General features: G+C 42.5%; 1 protein-coding gene across 10 annotated transcripts in view; it reads right to left on the bottom strand.

Moving 5' to 3' along the window:
• LOC135255668 (nuclear factor of activated T-cells 5-like) overlaps positions 1–15,649 on the bottom strand; it is a 63,733-nt gene that overhangs the window by 40,611 nt on the left and 7,473 nt on the right. Inside the window, exons 1-2 of one of the 10 annotated variants that reach the window (XM_064337147.1) lie at positions 11,958–12,287; positions 6,666–6,767 (exon numbers count right to left, since the gene is read on the bottom strand). The exons of 7 other annotated variants lie outside the window; for them this stretch is intronic. In XM_064337147.1, the coding sequence (XP_064193217.1) occupies positions 6,666–6,767; positions 11,958–12,030 (175 nt within the window). In that variant the 5' untranslated portion in view covers positions 12,031–12,287. Of the gene's footprint in view, positions 1–6,665; positions 6,768–11,491; positions 11,914–11,957; positions 12,288–15,649 lie in introns of those variants that run through there. 2 more of the 10 variants (XM_064337148.1, XM_064337162.1) reach the window with 2 other exon arrangements.

Here is a 15,649-nt window from a genome sequence, read left to right as displayed (position 1 = left end):
CACACTGAAGCAGCAGGAGACCCCGCCCCCCCCCCAGCCCGCCGCCCGCCCCGGGCCCCGCCCCGCCCCAGCGGCTCACACAGACTGACACAGGCTGCAGAAGCACTGCAGAGGCCTCAGGCTGCGGGAGACAGGACAGGCCCACTGCTCAAGGCTGTGGACGCAGGGGTCATGATTACACACTTCCTTCCCCTTCAGAGGGGCGGGGTTTCGGCTGGCCTGCGGGGAGCTGGAGCCCACAGCCAGTCGGACACGTCACGGCGTGTCACGGTGCGTTGCGGCGCATCTCGTCTCGCACAGCACACGTGTGACGAAGTCACTGCCTGCCCACGCCCACGCAGCGCCCATAAATTCACTAACAGGAAGGAGACGCAACAGCGATCGATTTCCCCAAAGGACAAAGACAGCGAGGAACACAGAACCCCCCCCCCCAATGGTCAATGGTAAATGGACTGCATTTATATAGCGCTTTTATCCAAAGCGCTTTACAATTGATGCCTCTCATTCACCCATACACACACACACTCACACACCAACAGTGAAAGGCTGCCATGCAAGGTACCAATCAGCTCGTTGGGAGCAATTAGGGGTTAGGTGTCTTGCTCAGGGACACTTCGACAGGACCAGGGCAGGGGATCGAACCGGCAACCCTCCGACTGCCAGACAACCGCTCTTACCTCCTGAGCTACGTCGCCCCGAACCACAGTGTCTCTGCAAACAATCCCAGCAAATAATCCCAGCGAAGGCCAGAGGAGGGACTTCAGTACCTGGAAATATCTCAAGCGAAGAATAAAACTCACTGCAACTTAAGAATATATGCATAAGACAATATTTCAATACTAAATGAAGAGGGGGAATGGAATGCGGAGTGAATCAAATTCCAGGCATGCAGCATCGTGAGCAGTTCAGTTCTCTTCTCATATCGAGCGCATCTTGCAGTCTTCACATTGCTTTTAGGCTGAGCTCACTGGCGTCTATGACTTCATAATTGTAAGACAGCAGATCCTGCCGCCAGAGATAAGCCGACTGGAAGAGGTGGTGTAAGAGCAAACAAGCCCTCGATCTCTTGCACCCTACGAACACCACCAACCACATCCTGAAACATGACATCTTACTGGCTGTGAACCCAGAGGCCACACCTCCCGCACACACAAACAAATGCCTGCCGTGCTTTGACATTTTTCCATTGTGTTCAACAACAAAAAAATATTAGAGAACTAATTAGCATGCCTTCCCTTGCTACTCACCAAGGCCAATAACTGTTGATGGCTCAGATCCCTACCTTGCTTTAAATGAACGCCATTCTGCAATTCAGCCACACAAGAAATTCCTTGTGTGGTTCTTTAAATGGAGAAAGCGTTGCTCTGTAGACAGTCAGGGAAGAATAATGTGCTGCAGTGCATGCCGTGAATGAAATGAGCGGATCACATGACCCAGCTGGGAGACACAGAGCCAGAGGGTTCAGCAAGAGAGCCGCTTGGCAAAGGCACGCGCATTCACTTCAGTTATATATCAGTCACCTTCGGGACATTGCCCTTAATACTGACCCCAATGCCTCTTTCACACCACGCCTCCTCCTCCACGGTCCTGCCCGACGGACACGCCCTGCTACCTGGCCACACACTCTTCTCGAGAGGCAAACACACCCCCAACCCCACCCCCACCCCCACCCCCACCCCCACCCCACACACTCAGACATTTTCAGAACAAATAAAGAGAAAAGAGGCCTATCTATATCTGCCCTTGGGGGGGGGAGAAACAAAGCACACAGAACTCAGGCCTGCCCGTTTCAGCCTGCGTGCAGGGGTCTCCAATTATGAAATGGAAAAAAAAGACAGAAAAGCTCAGGAGGTTAAGAAACACAGGGAAGAGCTGGTGTCGATACGCAGCTCTCTCATGAGATGAAGCCACAGTGGAATGCGGGCTTAGAAAACAGTAAATGAAAGAGCTAATTTCTTTTAAATTTAAGCCTCTTCCTAAGTCCACCCTAATCCTAAAGGTTAAGAAAAAGGGTAGGCCTATCACTAATCCCCACCCACCCACCCCCGCTTTTCTGTGTGCATGCTTAGAGATGGGTGTGTACGTGTGTGTGTGTGTGTGTGTGCATGCACGTGTGAGCAAGCGTTCATGTGTATGTGTGTGTATGCAGTGACCAACCTCATCAGTCACAGGGTAGTCAGCCACAGTCACACACACAGTAGACTGATTATGAGTCCCTGTCTCAAGAGCATTCAGCAGTTGAGTGTAGGCTATACGTTACAGACTCGATAGAATATGACAGATGATTCTCCCAATCGCACTCCTGTCCCCAAATGCAGAGTGGAAAAACAACTCAAAACTCATGAAGTTCTACGGCATCATAGTAGAGTCTACAAGAAACCAGGTGCTAAAATAATGCATTTAACCAAAGTTTTACAAAGTCAAGTGAAGATCCTGAGAACGCGGCTACAAATTCACGTGTGGAGATCGATTCCGTGAAGCGCTTAATGATAAAGCACACATGCTTCGGCGGAAAAAAAAAAGGGAATTTGGAATAAGAAACCTCTGCAAGGACAGCCAGCACAGCCACTGGGCATTTAACACCGCTGTCGATGAAGCACCACTGCTTATCTACCGCACAGATCTGTCTTTGTGTTCAGACGCTCACAGTGTGTATACTGTAAGGCTTCCTGAATGAGGGAGCCTTATGACATAAGAATAATAATGACATCATCCTGTGGCCTCTGCCAAGGACACGCCTCCATATGTGCATGCACACACTATCCTTTTGAAAAACCCTTTGAGCAATGGTTTAACGTTATTATTATTATTATTATTATCCAATCATTAATTACTGAGAATGTTTATTCAAAACAACACGACACCCTAAAAACAAACACATGCAGCATCCCCGGGGTCTCACTAGAGACAGGGAAGCTGCCCACGTGATAGGCTCCACCCCCGTAGACCTGCTTGCATCACAGAGTGGTGTCACGTGATCTCTGGTTCATGAAAGAACAGGATCCCCCCTGTTAGGCTCAGCGCGGTCAGGGTGGGAAAGGGGGAGGGATTAAGAGAGAACATCTGCATGTGGAAAAACAAAGCAGCAGTACACCCATGCTGGTGTGCTCCAGTGTGCTCATCATGGACAAAACCAACCGGTTCATGTAATTCCAAAGAATACTGTAACGCCTCCTGACAAAATTCATGGACCCTACTCAGAGACTTTCACATCTGCAATGAACATGAGATCTGAATGATCAGAAGGAGAAATCATTTATAGATATAGCCTATTAACAGCTTGGAATTTGGGCATTGAGTTCATGGTCCATGGCAAACTGGCAAATAAAAATGGAAGCATTCAAAAAGATTTTTTAATTCAAATACTTCTGAAAAATCTTTAATGACTAAATCTGTTTCCGAGGAAAATGTAAAACAGACACAATGGGCTTCATTCGCAAAACTATTCTTGAATTATTCTTTCTTTTGTTCTTAAAAATGTTCCCATGAAAAACCAGTATGGGATTTATGACACGTGCAGAGCTTTGTTTTTGCGCGTATCCCATGTGTATGAGATGATGAATGCTGGCGGTTTGTAAATTTTATGCGTAACCCTGTTCATGTCATTAGCATAAAAAACAGCCATGAACAAATTCAGATAAGAAAGAAATGATGAATGCCGAAATGTTCTTGTGATCGTACACATGTTTCGTGAATGAGGAACAATGCTCAGAGAAGTGGTACTTTCCCAGATATTCTACCTTTGTTCTTAGTTTCAATAAGTATATAAACCAACCAGACCAACATGCATGATAATTAAATGCTCATAAAGAAATGCACATCTGCCTGTGACAGGATTTGTGTGTGTAAAGTATTAGAGGCAACTTCACCCAAAAATGAGATATATCTTAGACCGAGTTCATTCAAGAAATATATTCATAAATCATTTTCAGTTGTAAGACGAGCATTTAACAACCTACTTTATACAAGTGGAATGCATTGTATGAAGCAGGATGTGGTTTTAATTTCAAATTTAGTCCCCGTAACAACAAAACATGCTGTGTGAAAAAAAAGGGTACAAATGTTGGCTGGACTCTACACCCAGAGGCACTGCAAAATGAGAAGAGCTTCTAAATGCTTATCCCTGAAATGAATAGATTAACAAATAAAAGAGTCCAATTGGGTCTGGCCTGCCTTGTTAACCCTTTCCCCCGAAGCATTTATGAAGGCAATGTTCACCTGGGTGTACTATCTTAAATGAAGCCTTATTCATGGTATACACAATATGTAGATAAAAATGCAACTATTTATTTCACGAGCTAGCATCAAAATTATCATAAGAAATTTACTCCCAAACTCTTTCCCACCACTGCAAAAAAATATATATATAGATAACTAAAAGCAGAGAAATTTTGCAAGCATTTTTCCCAAAAACTCTCCAAATTGCAAATTTTGGATAATGTTTTCAACGCTGCATGGCGTGCATGGTAGGAATTATAACTGAAAGCAAATATTAGTTCTTTGCTGTTGCCAACGTTACTGCTGCAAACATCACCCTGACTGAGAATTCGTCCATTAGAAGCTTTGCAAAAGAGAGAGAGAGAGAGTCTGTACCAACGACAGCGGCAGCGGCAATTGAAGCTTGCATCTGCAAGTGTGTTGTTCACATTCCGAACCGGTTAATCAATGGAAAATTATCTGATATGAAATCATAAACATCTGCACGCTTTGGACAAAAAGCGCAAGCAACTGGTTGTACTACTAGCCAAACTTGCTAGGTCTTGCTGAAAAGTTGTTGGACGAGTGGAAAATAGAATGTTGATGCGGAATAAGAAAGAATATGCAAAACACTAAACTCGCTTTTTCAATGAACTTACCTGACCTCCAGTGGGGCCATAACTTTGTTTAGGACCCCAGCTTTGAGCAAACCAACACTTTATAAACATAAAAATGGAGCCTCTAATTGATATCCGCTTTTTCAAACTCTTCAAATACTTCTGGCCAACGATGCAGTCTGTTGCAGGCGCTGACCTCGAATTTGTGGTATGTTTGTGGACTATTTTTTAATAAATTGTGGATTTGCTTTATTACCAGTCTGTAGATGCCAGCTAGGGGTCAGGAAGGATAGGTTTAAACACAGTCCAATCAAATCCACTCTCGTCCAATCAAGGCCCCCTCTGAATCTCAGATTAAGATTACGTAAACCTCTAGTTGCACAAGAACTGCACAATCAAGGTGCAAAAAAAGGAGATCAATTTCAGCTTTTGTTCAGAATGATGCAGGAACAAATCATTCCTGCTGCTGAATGCCAAAGCCATGCTGTCACTCCATCCAGGGTTTTTCCACTTGCACGACTTGGGGGGAGGGAGAGCATTTTTGCTGTCAGAAGCCAATAAAACAGAAAATGATAAACACATCCTAAACTACCAGCCGTTTTGTATGGCGCTGACAATAGCTGCCACGGATCACTGCTAGCCCTCATTGATAAGGCTGCCTTTTGATAGCCTGGGAACATTGAAAGGTGCTCAAAGTCTCGATGAGAGAAGGGAAAACACACAGCGTGAACACACAGCCAGCTCAGAGCACCATTCTACATAAAAATCATTAAAATCATCGTAAACACAGTCCCCACTCAGGAAATGTCACATGACCACAGTTATGTCATGTCAAGTAGACAGCGAAGCTCCTGGAGCTTCCTACCCAAAATTTTATGAATGAATGAATGAATGAATGAACAAACGAATGAACAAACGAACAAACGAATTGAAAATAAAGGTCAATCCAGGACCGCATGACCAAGCCCCAACTCCCAACACAAAAAGTGAGATACTGAACCCCGAGTCCAGAATCCAGTCCTGACCATGCCGGTGCTACCTCCTGACAGGAGGGGAGCTTAACTGGCTTAGAATCTCCCAGGGAGGGAGGGGCTAAGTCAGCAGGGCATTCCCTGCCTCAACAGTGAGTCCTCTGGTCGATCAGGCATCAGCGGTCTGCCTGCAGCAGGTGACAAAGAAATGCCGTCCTCTAGCCCAACGGCTGTGCAGCTCAGGCAGTACACAGTGGCGCTAGGCTAACTGTCATACGACATGGCGGCCACGGGACAGCCTTCAAATTTCCAGTGGCCATCCGAAACTAGGGAATAAAGCAAAAGTGAGGCCTTAAAAGAAAAGTGGTTGAAAAACCCAATAACGGGTCAGAACATGCAAGCATAATATGCAAACAGGAAGGGATTGGGCTTATCAGGAACAAATCCAGGGAAAGTGGCCGTACAATCCACGGGATGATCCTAGCAGTCTTGGGGGTAGAGAGCTGAAGGCAATTACACTCAGATGCAGGCTGAACATTCTAAAACATACTGGAAGCCAGCCACAAACTGTCACTTCTCACTAGGCATGTGATGGTGACAAGTGATCAAGTTAAATATAAAGACGAGCAGCTAAACTGTAAATAACCCCGGGCAACATGACACAGCATGAAGTCCATTTGAAATGCTTTTTTTTTTTTTTTTTTTTTATTCTACATATTCCCTTAATGCTATCACTATTGAAGAGGACAAAAAAGTCTATCAAGAAGAAGCACAAGAACGCAGCCTCTTAAAACCCATCATCTGCCCGTAAGAAGCCAGGCCCTGCGCCGGACTGCTGCCGTCGCCAATAGAAACGGCCCTCTCTCTTTTGTCACCTCACCTGGTTTCTTGGGTCTGTACTGGTGGCTGAGTTTATGGTGCAAACACAAACCACCAAACTGCACCCTGCGGCTCTCCAGGACTAAGGTTGCCCATCCTTGTTCTAGCGAAATAAAAACACCATATAAGTTTCCAGTCAAAAAAACAAAAAACAAAACAAAAAGCAAGAGAAGTCCAGTTCTCAGACATACAACAATTGTTCAGGCGGGCCCTGCAGAAACCAGTGCATTCTGATTTGGAGGAAAAGCCAGAAACCCGAGCAGGCCATTCCTCAGTGAATAAATGCCAACAGTGAGAAACCGTTCTGCCTGATGGCACGTTGTGAGCCCATAAATCTCCTTCTTTGTGAGCGGGACTGACGGCAGCACAAACGGGGCAACAATCAGACCCATAAACAAACCATTCAGCCCCACCTTTACCTTTCCCACAGGAACACATGAGACAACTCCCAACAAAAAAGAGCAGCATGGCAATGCAACCAATCCCAGAATCCTTTCAAGTCCCAAAATAAACATCAAGACCACGTACAGAATGTGCCGTCCCTGCTTCCAAAGTGATGCAAAAATCAACCATTTCTTCAGGTAAAAACACAACATAATTAAATTCTTTCCTTCATACGAAGGGTTTTGTTAAATATTGCTGGCAAGCATTTTCTCCACCCTCTTTAAACAGATGAACTTAATTAGAAAAAATAAATTAAGGGGCATAACAGATGAAGCACTTAAGCGGTTTGCACACCTGTCCTTGTAAAAGGGCTTGTACGACGCTCTGTTGTACGTCGCTCTGGATAAGAGCGTCTGCTAAATGCCTGTAATGTAATGTAAAAGGTAACTGAAGGCCCTTTACCTATAGAGGCCGAATGTCAGAAAGCCTGAAGGAGTGGAACCGAATTGGGCTCGGCCTGCGGTGCTCGGAATGAAGCCGCGAGGCTTACAGCTAATATTTACTCTCAAATTCTCTCGAGGACTTCAAAAAAAACACAGTGAAACAAACTTCTGTTGGGGCTCCGAGACATGACAAACGGCAGTCGGGAAAGGTCGAACGCAAATCGCCATGCTCCCCCCCCACAAAGTTCCAACATGCCAGACTGAAAACCCTCTCATTCGACTCAAGAAGCAGAGGCAGCACTCAAGCTTCTGGCTCGGAAAGCAGCACCAGCGGTAACTAGCAACAGAGGGCAACAGGGACCACTGACTGACTCGCTCAATAGCTGTGCTTAAAAATACCTCAACAACAACAGCACAGCAGCAGTCGGCTGCGGATTAAATGCAAGATTATTCCTTATGTAATGTGCATGCAGTATCGGGCGTACTGATGAAAGAAAACTGGTTATTCAACCAAGACTTTTCCGATAAAGGAGCTAAATATTTACACTACACCCACTGCAGATTTTTTTAACTTCAAATACTGTGAATGAACCAGGTTTGATTAGTAAATTGCCTGAACTGGTGACAGACATCTCTAGCGAGAGTTCTGTAGTGATTCATACTTGCTACGTTATAGGGCCTTGCTCTCTGAATCATTAAAGCACTGTTCAGCAATGTAGCCTAAACTCCACTATAGCAGTGTAAACTTCTACTGTGATAAATGGCAGTAAATGTAAATGTAAAATATTTTCAATTATAGTGAGCATGACTGAAAGCAGTCACTTCTTAGGAGGGTTAAAATGTAGGCCTACCTTTTTTTCTAAAGTTAAATCAAGCAGCAGCACTACTGAGATTCTAATCTCATGTCTACATCTCATGTTCTCTTCCCATGGATTCCTGCAAGATTATTGGAATGCCTGAAGCCAATGAGATACAAAGGTCTGAAGACAGTAGATCCTCCAGAGGTGAAGGAGGACTATATTAAACTCCTCTGGGGTACAGGAAATTGAAAATAAAGCCAGATACCAGCACTACAATAAAGCAATCCAGTTAGGCACGGATGACAGAAGTTGGGAAAATGGAGAAGAGCCATTTCTCTCAAACAACGTGTTAAAGTATCGTTAGACATGCAGAGCTTACAGCCCCAATATTTGAAAGTTGTCCACTAGCAAAAACTTCTGAGGGGCTTTCACTGAGGACAGAGATGGGCTGATGTTGTTGTCATCACAGCTGTTAGGGTGACCTGTACCACTATCATCTCTACAGTGAGCCAGGGACCTCTCAAATGACAGTCCAGTGTTAATGCCCAAGTGTATTCATTTTGTCTGTGCCTAAAAACCAAAGATTTGTCATGGACAGGAATGAGGCTATAGCACCAAAGTTCTAGGCTGTGTACTTCAAAACTGTTATGTGCCTTTTAAGCATGGTGCTTTACTACGGAAGAGGATTAGGGCCATGTGCAATTTTTTTTTTAGTTCTGACTTTAGTCAGAATTCTGAGAATAAAGTCAGAATTCTGAGATTAAAGAATTCTGAATTCTGACTTTATTCTCAGAATTCTGACTTTATTCTCAGAATTCTGACTTTAATCTCAGAATTCTGACTAAAGTCAGAACTCAAAATATTTTCACGTGACCCTAATCCTCTTCCGTACTTTACTATACCACTGCCTCTCCAAAAAAATATCAATGTAGCGTATTCTTAAATCCAATAGATTCCTCTCACTGGACTGGTGGGTTCATGTAATACAAGACTTATTTCAGCCTACAGCATTCCATGAGTTCCACAGCCGAACTGCAGAACTATGCGGAGATGGGACCAAATTCTAACTGCACATCAGTCCCACGCCCTCTTTTTGGCTGAACTGCAGATCTGAGGGTCACTAACCAGGTAGTCTTCAATTCAATTACTTGATTGAAATTGAAATACAGTTCAGATTAGCTGTCTCCAACCAGAACATGACTTCAAGAAAATGATTCAGAAGTAACACCCCACTTAATATTAGCAAAGCACATTCTTGGATTTTAGGCAACATCAATCAAATCAGTGTACACCTGGTCAGGCTTACAGTACTGTAAGCTCACCAACCACATTTTAGTGAAATACCCCCCCCCCCCCTTATGTGTGCTCTTTGTTGAAACACATGGGAAATTGTGCTCTCACCTTACCACTGCCTGCAGGAACAAGCAAGTACATGCACCAGTTTTAATTCAAAGACCTTAAAACCTGCAACCCCAGTCTGCAGCCAAAAAGCATCCATACTCCTTCCACAATTTCAGATATCAACCTTTAATAGAAGAACCTAGCATGGATTATCAAGTAAAGCCCATCTTTTCCTTTTGCCAGCATTATTTGTGTTGTGTGTCTGCATCCTAGCCTGAACCCAGCCCAGTACCTGAATGCTACAGGACTTTGCTCCTCTGGTGGAAGGCCAATGTTTTGAAAGTGGTGGGTCATTTCACCAAATACTGCAAGTTCTACTTTGTGCTGCATATATATGCTCTGCTTCATACAAAAGTTAGAAACTCAACTATTTTTAAAACACAGTTTACAGAGAAGACCGTCCGACCGGTACCACCAGTCTTTTTAGGACGTTGTTTTAGACAAAACATTGGGGAGCTAAAACGTTTGCTCATCAGAAAGAAATGCAGAGGCCTATTGTGTTTAGAAAGATTGTTCAGATTCTGAAAGCATCGCCATTCATAACTGGAAAGTTAAATTGTGCTTTCCGTACACCGTGCTGATATGTCCAGCCTTGTTGATGTTTATTAAGCATTTTTACTAAGGAGACAACATGGATTTATATATTTCCTTTACATTAAAAAAAGCTATGGGGAAATCGTTAACTCTATAGTGTTAGGTTTTTGGGGACAAGCAAAATCTTCTATTATTCCGCAATATTCTACATTATTGAATTGAAAATGCGTTGACTGCACATAACTTACTCTAAATGCGTCCTGTTGAAGGGCAAACTAGCTACGACATGGCAAATCTCCAGAGTTAGCTACAACGCAACGGAGGCTGAAATTTGGCATGGACGTTGGTCATGACCGAAGGTAGAGCTGAGTAACTTTCAAAGCCGATTGACCAAGAGGGGGCATGGCGATGGGCGTGGCCTATCACAAAAAGGCACATAACTCCCGAATGGATTCACAGATTTGCACAAAATTTTGTGGAAAGGTTGGTCATGAGCCAAAGAAGAGGTCACGTGTTTGTGTGAGGGTGTGTGCGAGGATGCATGCACACATGGATTCATGCGCGTGTGCGGTCGCAGCTATTGCGGATTTGCGCTTGTTTTCAGTATTTGTACCGATGATTCAAATCCAACCCCAAGCATATTACAAAACTACACCCAGCAGCAAACCATTACATTAAACTGGATCCAGGCATGCATCTAAATTGCTAGCACGTCACTGTTAACAATATTAGCTAGGTGAAAGCGAGAGGACCACATAACTACTAGACACATTAAATCCATTATGCAATATCATCACCAACTGTACAACATCTTGACTCAATAATTAGTGTCGCGGTGTTGTCTATGATGATTGAGCAAATCATTTTAATTTAAGAATTAATCTCTGACAGTGCAACTTAAGTTAGCTAACGTTAGCAATCTAAATGCCTAGTAACCGTTATCTGAATTACTAGCCAACGTTGCTGAAGTTACCTCGCTGCCTAGGTACCTGCTACCTAACGACGTACAACAACACACAGGTAGATCGGGCCGTTTACCATAGTCTACCAGTTGTTAATCACAAAGAGCCTCACTGTATTTTGCTTGCTGTTGTCTACACTCTCCACGACTGTGACAGTTGCGACCTTGCCAGTTACTTTTAATTTTACTGACCTGTGCTGCCATTAACGTTGGCTGGCAATCCCTTTAGCTAGCCAGGTAACGTTAGTCTAACGACAAACTGAAGAGTTCAACAGACTGCTAGATGGATTTCTCAATGACTTACCGGTGATTTCAGGGCTGGACTGTAGTTAAAATGTGGGTAAATTAGTCAATGTTAGCTTTCCTAGCTACTAGCAATCTAAACATTTTAACATGAGAATAACGTTAGTCTAGCTATTTACTGCATATATTCAAGCATCAGACCGTTAAGCTGGCTACCGTGACAAAAAACCCCACATTTCTTAGTCTAAACAAAGCAGTTAGCTAGCAATAAACTCGCATACGATAAGTGAATTATTTGAGGACGGTGGGAAAATTAAACGTGGCCGTGCCTGGAGGGAGATGTGCGCCCCGCTCATACTCAGTGACACCACGGCAAGAAAACAAAACACGCCTCCACGCACACACAACACAGAATGACACACCGAGCAGAACCCAGCAGTTGCATAGACAAGACAATACAGCGTCATTTGCAGCGATAGTTAAAACACAAGAACACACAAACACCCAGCAGCAGGAAAATGTTTTACCTTTAGAATAGAGAGATTTTGGTGAATTAACGTCAAAATCAGCGCTGAGCAGGGATATAAAATCAGAGGGCATCGCAATGCCTCTGGTGGAGGGGAAATCGGACACCCTCTGGATAAAACGTAGCTTGCTTTACTATCACTGTGTCGACAGATCGTTTGCGAAATAAAAACGGAGCCAAAAAAAGTAGGAAACAATGAAAACAAGTGAAATTAACCGTTTCACGCGTTATCTACGGGTTAAACGTATCTCAATGACTTACGGCGTATCCAGAGCTAATTACACTAGTTAACCACACTCTGTGCGTCTAGTTTTCTATTTCCTTGGTGACTCCTCCCACTCCACGCAGGCGCGTCACATTTTAGATTCGGTAGTCGCATGTCACGTGGTCATGGAGCGCTCGAAAAGTGAAACATAGCTAAATGAACGAATTAAAATGTAACCCGCGAAGTGTTTCTATGTTAACAACCATGAAAAGTGCCATACTCTCGGTGCTATATAGGTATGGGGCTTGCCGCCCCGCCAAGGCGTAACTTGCCATCTCAATACAAGTACTGTATTTATGCATCAAAATGTCTACAAGAGTTAATAATTGTAACAGATTAGTAAAGGAAGGTTCGTTGTATATGTGCTTTCTTGAAAAAAAGTTGTCTGTCCACTTTTGCAGACAGCATATGTTTTGTCATGCAAGCAAAGAATACTGGGTTGTTGAAGAATACTGGGATGTTGTTAGGAACACCCACTTATAGCTATAATAGATATTTTTTAAAAACCTTGGCTGTAATAGACAAAATGACTTAATCGTATAATGAAACATCCTTTAGACCAGCAGATCGTAGCCTAGCTGCCGTTTCACTGTAGTCAGGGGAACTGGTTTCTTTCTTTCTAGTTGCACTGAGTTCTTCCTGTAGTTTTCAATGCAATTTTACAATGTTTTTTTTTTTTTTTTGCTAGACACCACAACATATACGTTTACTGCCTCTTGATCTTCCTGGTCTTCTCCTGTTAACATGATTGCCCATCAGCTGGACCCTTCTGAGTGTGTACTGAACACTGCACCTGGAAATCTTAAGCTTTTCCGCAATTTCTCACTAGGAATAACCTTCTTTCCACAATGTTTACTTGGCCCTGCACATCTAAGAATAACTCCTTCTTCTTTGCTATATTTCTTGCATTTTACTTGCACTTCAGGCTGAAAGTATTAGGCTACCTAGGGTTTAAAAAAACTTAAGGTTGATCAGATTTCACTCAATTTAATTACCCCTCCACCTTTTTCCACACCCCTCCTCCTCCCACTTAGCAAAATGATAGATATGGATAGACTTCCAATAATTAATTTAAATGTAATTAAAGCCAAAGGAGGCTATTTCAAGGAAAGTTATGTCTCAGATTACCTTTAAGTAAAATCTATCTTTGTGTTATTGTAGGTAGAAATTGAAAAAAAAAATATTTTGGTTTCTTATTCAATATATGCACATATACTACCTGGATAATTTTCTACCTAAGGTTAAAAAAAAAAAAAAACGAACACAGGTGGCCTAATACTTTTGGCCTGTGCTGTACGTGTACATGTATGCATTCAAGCAGGCTTGACATACGGCAAGAACTCATGTTGTAGCCCTGGAGCCACAGACATTTGCACATGAAATTTTGTAACTGAATACAGTCATTGTATTAACACCAGATCACGGTTCTTAATCCCTAATGGAACTTGTTTTGAATACTTCAGATCAAGTCCCAACACAGTGATAATTTGACAAAAACTACAAAGGTTGAAGTTCCCTACAAAGACACCTCAAGCTCCACCCTCCAGTTGCGTTTGGTGTACACACGAGTAGTTGCCCGGAGACTGTTACCAATGAAGCATGTATGACAGCAACAAGGTCAATTATCCAATTTACCTCTTTTACATTCACAATTTACACAACCTGCTTGTTTAAGATAAAAATCAATATGTGATACATCCACTACAGTGCAGCAACTGCAGTGTCAACCACTGAAGGCTTTGAGATGCACACTTTTTAACATATTACCCATATATCTATATATACTGACAAAAACAAAAAGGGCATTTGTTCAAATAGGATAATTTAAATTTGCATTTTGTTTTCATTTGAGTTTGATTCTTTCATTTAAATCAGATGACCATGGCATATTAAAATTTATATTAACCAATGTCATGCCACTTCTACCTGTTGAAAGGAATTAACATATACATAAATTCAATGTACATGTAAAAATGAAGCTCAGTGGGTAAATTAAACCAGAGCAGTAAAAGATCTGCAAGCTTAAGCTTTCAGCACTTAGGTTTTGACCGTGGAGATCATCTCACTGAACAAGGTGATATAACCAGGCACTACACATACTGCATTAATCTCTGTAAACACTGAAATTATAATGTTTGAATGCATATGTGTATTTTTTTTAAAAAAAGCAATGAATGAAAGTACACAGGAACAAAAAATTCAGGAACTTGAAAGGGAATTTGCACATGCTGGCAGAACTGTACACATTTCACAGTCAAACATTCTCTCAATGCCAATTTCAGACTGACAGAAATCCTGCGCCTTAAAAGTAGGTCAGCCAGCGCTAACCACAAGAGTAAATTCGTACCTTCCATTGTATTGAAACATTAGGTGCTGCTTTGCTGCAATGACTCATGAGTGATGAAATCATGGTGAGTTCCTGACTGTTTCCAACCTGATGCGAACTACAATTACCTAACGGAATATGAAAAAGCCATGTAACCAATAATACAGGGAAGTGGTGTCATTCAGATATATTTTCACTGGGTATTTGCCAAGTTGCAGATCTCTCTCTCTCTCTCTCTCTCTCAGGACCCCCACAATTGCAAGAAAGCAAGTCCTAAAGCTTTTTTTTAAGGTGATTTATGTTCAGAGGATATCACTGGCCAACTCACAACAAAGAAATGTATAAGCTCTATATATAATGCTATAATTAGATTATAGAAGCATTTCTCAGCCTCCTGTAGTGTGCACTTCGAGTATTTTAAGATGACTTGTGTAGATGTATACAATGAAATGAACATTATATTGCTTATTCGTGGCATACGAGAAAAATACAATTTGGGCTCTAGGTCTTGATTGCCAATCAGAATTATTTTTGTAGCATGTGTCAGTATATTTACTGTAATCCCTCTGTTGTAATTTCCATTGTTATGTTTTGATAAGATGTTTGAGAAATGTTTCATGTTAACTGTCCAGAGCTGGGTCCTTTGACTATGGCCAAGAGATCCTAATGTAGCAGATCCTGACTTGGCATACTAATAATCCCACTTTCTTTGTGTACAAATCATCAATTTAAAAAAATGCAAGCCATCACTATACACCGTGATTCCAACCTGGCAAATTTATAATGACCCAGAGAGGCTCCAGAAACTATGTATAAGTCATTCAATGCATAGAATGGCAAGTCATTCTTGAAGACTTCATTAAATACCATAGTTATTGTAAAAGACTAGTTTGGTTGTCTGGACAAGTCTGGGTGCATCGGTCATAAACTTCACCACCTCAAGCGATGTCACATGACGCAATCCAGCTCCCTGTGGGTGAGCTAATTTGCATACATTCTCACTTGCCCTCTGTTCCTACTGTATGAATATTCTAAAACGCTGGGTGCTCCAGAGCTGGCTCGTTCATTAGGCCATAAAGGAGAGTGCCGTGGGCCATGCTGT

Source organism: Anguilla rostrata, chromosome 5, assembly GCF_018555375.3.
Source record: "Anguilla rostrata isolate EN2019 chromosome 5, ASM1855537v3, whole genome shotgun sequence".
Taxonomy (NCBI): Eukaryota; Metazoa; Chordata; class Actinopteri; order Anguilliformes; family Anguillidae; genus Anguilla; species Anguilla rostrata.
This window is presented reverse-complemented; position numbering and strand designations above follow the sequence as displayed.